The 5,411-nt window shown below is 35.1% G+C and overlaps 1 protein-coding gene across 1 annotated transcript in view; it reads right to left on the bottom strand.

Moving 5' to 3' along the window:
- Positions 1 to 5,411, bottom strand: part of BMPR2 (bone morphogenetic protein receptor, type II (serine/threonine kinase)) — a 199,066-nt gene that overhangs the window by 26,912 nt on the left and 166,743 nt on the right. Inside the window, exons 8-9 of the mRNA XM_006889092.1 lie at positions 4,015 to 4,175; positions 877 to 1,024 (exon numbers count right to left, since the gene is read on the bottom strand). Coding sequence (XP_006889154.1) covers positions 877 to 1,024; positions 4,015 to 4,175 — 309 coding nt within the window. The remainder of the gene's footprint in view (positions 1 to 876; positions 1,025 to 4,014; positions 4,176 to 5,411) is intronic.

The raw sequence follows: 5,411 nt of genomic DNA, 5'->3' as shown, positions 1-5,411 counted from the left end.
ATCCATACCATCAGGTGAAGTCCATGTGTATAACCTGCGTTTGTGTCTCTTATAAAATGTATTTGCAATGAATAAGTCATTGATTTTACAAAATTCAAGGAAACTGTTTTTCCCCAGTTATATTTTGTATACCCTTCAACCTGAGGTTCTCTTCTTCAGGCACTCAGACCATGTTTAGTCATAACATTTTCACTGGCCAAGTCTTCTAGAAGGTAACTACCAGATTCTTCTTTCTAGTCTGTCTAGATGCTTTGCTGACACCTCTCTACCATAGAGATCCTGTTGGTGTTTGAAATACTAGTAATAATACTTCCAGCATCAGTATGAAAAACTGACAGACAAGGGGTGGTCCCAGGTAGTTCTGTCCCTATATATACCATGTACACTGTACCTCCATACTTGCAATAAAATGTAATATATGGATTAGGTATAGTCAGAGAGATTCAGAAAAAGAACTAAAAGTAAAGTAGATCAATTATGATAACATATCAAAAGAAGAGTCATGTGAATAAAAGAAGTGACATGAGTGACAGGCATTGTGATGGAGAAGCAGGCTACTACTCTCAGAACACTGTTCAGAACACTGTTGACTATGGGCAACTGAAACTGCAAAAAAGAAAACCACAGATAAGGAGTGGACTAAATTAAAGAAAAGACCAAACTAAACACAATTAAATAAGCTATGGGAAATAATTAAATTGCACTCAGATGCAAACTTGGGATTCATTTAAAGATTGCCCTGACATCCTTCTGCTAATAATATTTATGAACACTAGATGGCAATGAACTACAGGTTTAAGTGAAGGTATATAAAAGTAGAGAAGACTTAACTGCTTTCCTTCAAAATATATCAACTTTCAACAGCAGTATTCTTACCTGGGAAGAGGTCTGTGCATCTCATAAATATCTCCCAATAGATCAGTCCGAGTGCATACATGTCCACCTGTTTCAAAGCTGATTCACAGTCCCTCAGGTTCACAGCCCCTTCTAGAACTTCTGGTGCCATGTATCTGATTGTGCCAACCTAATAAGACAGTATTTTTCAATAACAGAATATAACAACATCTTCTGAAGGGCATGCACAAGACTATATGTTACATATAATATTTAATAATGTTAGCAATACGTGATTTGACTATAAGCAAGTCCCTGATTTTTTCCATATGTAATTTTCACCTTTAAAGTCACATTCCTGAATAGTTAAATTGTAAAAAATCCATTCTGTTGAGTATTATTCATCAGTTATAAAAAATTATATAACTCTTACCTCTAGGTGGCAATATTAAAAAAGCTATAAGACACAACAAAAAATTTGCAAAGACATGCTTTTATTATGTTAATTTTATTAAAAAAATTTCTTAAAACCTCAAAAAATATAAATGTGCACACTAATAGATGTGAATGCAGACAAAAAGGACAGGAATGATATGCTATACTATGTAACAGTAATTACTTCTAGGGAGGATATTTGAAAGGATTTCTACTTTATTATCAACAGAAATATCTGTAATAAAAATACATTTATTTATAATTTTTCCTTGTGTAAATTAAAAAAATAAAATACATCAATGTGCTCCTCTGATAGGTACAAAGATAAATCATGGGATTTTTATGTTACTATGTTTAGAAATTATGAAAATAATTTCTACAATGTGAAGCAGTGAGAAGCTATGAAGAATGTGTAATACAGACTTACATTCTCTGGCACAAAATGAGAAGTTATACTAGAAGAACAGAATACATCACACATTACATTCACCTGTTGCGTGTGTACTGTCAAGTCAGAACCAACCCATAGCTGACCCTCCAGTAGGTTTTCAGTTAATCACAGGGAGCAGCTGGTGGATTGGAATCACATGCCTTCTGGACTGCAATGTCATTTTTTACCACTAGGCCATCAGAGCACCCTTACAATGTCAAGGAACTCTCACTGACCTGAACTTTTTCATTTAAACCAGGTTTATCAACAAAGCACTACTGACATTTTGGACAATTGTTTGTTTGATGGCTGCTATTGTGTGCCTTATATAATATTCAGCAGCCCCTACTAGAAACCAGTAGCGCTCCCTGCTTTCTAGTTGTGATAGTAAAAAATGTTGAAAAAAAAATGTTGCCAGACATTAACAAATGCTCTCTGAGGGACAAATTTACTCATAGTTTTAATAATTTATTTAAATGAAAAAGTAGTGCAAAATATTTCTGTCTTCTCAATTATAGGCTCAAGTTCCCAATAAATATTCTATTTAAATATCAAGATCTTTATGACAGTGCCCTCTGTTCTTATCTGGCATATGGAAAAACATCTGGATGGCTTTAGTGTAAGAGAATCTGTTGGAAGAATGACCTAAAGTTTCTGAACTTCAAGCATATGGATAATGAAGCATGATCTCAGCATCTCTCTCTAGAGTTTAGGGTCGACACACTCAGAGGTACCTGCATACTACTATAAGCAGTGAGAAGCTATAAGAAATGTGTAATAATGACTCACATAAAGTCATGTGGTTATGATTATGACTCATTTACATTCTCTGGCACAAACTGATAAATTATGCTACAATAACAGATTATATCATACATTACATTCACCTGTTTGTAGACTTTCAAAAGGGAAATTATGTCATTAGAAGGTTGACTGTCCCATCTCAAACTTGGCAATTCTGTATTTGCTTCAAAAATTAGTTCCTACATTTTATTTAGGGACACTGAGCTAAAAATTTGTAAAGAGGTAGTCGTGATAATTATGTAACATGACCAATATACACTTAATGCCACAAATCCATGTTCAGCGTTAACTTAGAAGTTGAATTTTCTAGCCATTACATTACCCTCCTCTGATCACTAGCTACCTTAAGTGTAGACACATGGTTTTACAAATCATCAATAGCTGTGGGACTGACTAGTATAAGATAGCAAGTGCTTCCTACACTGGCAGCAAAACATGAGGGAGACTAGAGGAAAATGCTGGTGGTGAAACCCTGGTGATGATGGTGGAGAGACTGTAGCATAGCTGTGGAGAACCTGTGGCAAGGCATAACTAGAGGAGCCCTGAGATAAAGACCCATGTTAAAGGTTCTGCTGTTGTTGCAAAACGGTGGAAGGAGAAGCTGACATAACTGCTCTGGGGCAAACCTTGCCAGATGATTCAAGAAACCAGGGCTTCCTGAATTTGTGTTACTGAACTGAAACTAGGACTTTTCCTAGTTAAGGAATGGTGTTTTGCTGTTAATCTGGGATGGCACTGCCAGACTAAACCTAGATTTGTATTGTGAGATATTCTTTGCCTCTCCCAGTCCCCAACCTATTTCCCTAATAAATCCCACTCTTACTACTACAAATGTGAGTATAGTCTGTGAGTCAGCAATGAATACTGAACCAAGATGATTGGCAGAAATAGGTGAAGGAACTTTGGGGATGGTGTGTCTGATCTAGCAGCTCTCTGATTGCTGATATGGAAATTATTGATGGGGAAAGTTCCCTTTATGAAACGGACAGAAGTTGGACTTGGTGTCCCCCACTCCATGTTTCAACTGCTTCTTTCACACCATGTATTTAATGCAGGAGTGGCATCCACTTCCTAAACAACATGCTTCTGGAAACTACGAACTCTGATAAATGACGATAGTTATTTATAGAAAGGCTTCAGGCCTTCTGTTCATAGGGTCACTATGAGTCATGCTCAACTCTACGGCAATCAACAACAATAACAATTAATGCCACAAGTAAAAAAAAAGTTGACATATCAAAATATTTTGTTCTATATATACTTACAAACTTAAAAAGATCAGTTTCTATAAACTTCCTTTTAATGCTTGAAAAAAGGTGGCTTCCCAAAATGAAGTGATAAACTTTATAAAATATTTTATGCAATATATTTTGTACTTTTTAATTTTGTAATTCTTAATACATTGTTACTGGCAGCATATATGGATAATAGTCCTGAATGGTCTGTGGATTTTAAAATCCAATTAATTATGCTTACAAGGATTTCAGTGAGATAGTTTTGTACACACCCACCTCACTTATGGCTGCATTATCTTCTTCCCCTGGGCGCACAAGTCTGTTTCCAGTCAGCCTCATGGACAACCCAAAGTCACTAATAACACAGGTTCCATCATTTTTCACCAGGACATTTCTGCTATTTAAATCTCGATGGGAAATTGCAGGTTTATAATGATCTGTTTGGGTAAGTTAAAATATTTATTAATAATTACAAAACTTAATTCACAATCATTACTAATTTCTAATGTATTTTATAACTCTTCTTGTATGCACATTTAACTTTGTATTAAACATTCAGCTGTACAAAAAAGTCCAGCATGCTGTTTCTGACACACACTCGGGTTGTTTCTTCAATTCTAGGGTGGCAAAAGGCAGAAAGAAAGAAATATGTGGTATAAGCAATAACAAAAACAAAATTTGTTTAAAATAAGCACCAATGGAAAACGAGTGGCCCTAACATTTCCAGAAATGTGAAAGTGTTCTCCTAAGGCTTAACAGACCATACCTGGGATGAACATTCCAGGCTGCTCTGAGGTTTAGTCATGTCTCTATGCCAATATCATTTTTCAGTCTAATTAAAAATGGCTTTGTAATGGATTTGGAGAACAAATGGAAGAGCTGGTAGCTCCTAGCAAGATGTTTTCTGATTTTACAGAGAATCAAAGAAAAAAAAATACCCACTAAAGAAGTGTTATACATTATCACTAGATTATATAGTCCTTAAAGCTAGGCAGAGAACACGCTGTACCTGAATTTAAAAAGTCTGGCACAGAAGAGACACTCTCATTTAAAATGCGACATTATTTTTCCTATCTATAAGGAAATGTTTTATGAAGCTTCTATTAAGCAATGTCACAGTTCTTGAAATAAAAAAAAAATAAAATCACAGTATACTTTCTGAAATTCCTATGTATACAAAGAAATAGAGAAATCAGATCAAACTTGATGATAAGTTTACCCAGTGTTTTTATTTAGGCTCAAACAGACTCAGTATTTTGACTTGTTCTCATTAGTAAGTACAGAGTGAGTACATCAAAATGTATCATCAAAAAGAAAGGTGGGGGAAAGAATAATGATTCTTTTGCTATTAAGCAATAAAGTGACAGCACAATTGGAAGGGGGAAAAATAGAAGGTGTCTTATTTCTTCATTTAAGACTTGATTTCTCACCACAACAAGATAAAGGTAAATAATACAACTGAAAAATGGGCACAGTATATGAACAGACACATCACTAAAGAAGACAGTCAGATGGCTAACAAGCACATGAAGAAATGTTCAAAATCCCTACTCTAAGAGAGATGCAAATCAAAACAAATATGAGATATCATCTCACCCCAGTCAGAATAGCAAAATTTAACAGAACAGCAAGCAACAAATGCTGGCAAGGTTGTGGAGAAACTGGAACCCTTA

Source organism: Elephantulus edwardii, unplaced genomic scaffold, assembly GCF_000299155.1.
Source record: "Elephantulus edwardii isolate Elephantulus edwardi_28Jun2011 unplaced genomic scaffold, EleEdw1.0 scaffold00075, whole genome shotgun sequence".
Taxonomy (NCBI): domain Eukaryota; kingdom Metazoa; phylum Chordata; class Mammalia; order Macroscelidea; family Macroscelididae; genus Elephantulus; species Elephantulus edwardii.
The sequence above is the reverse complement of the archived record's forward strand: the minus strand, read 5'-3'. Positions and strand labels throughout refer to the sequence as shown.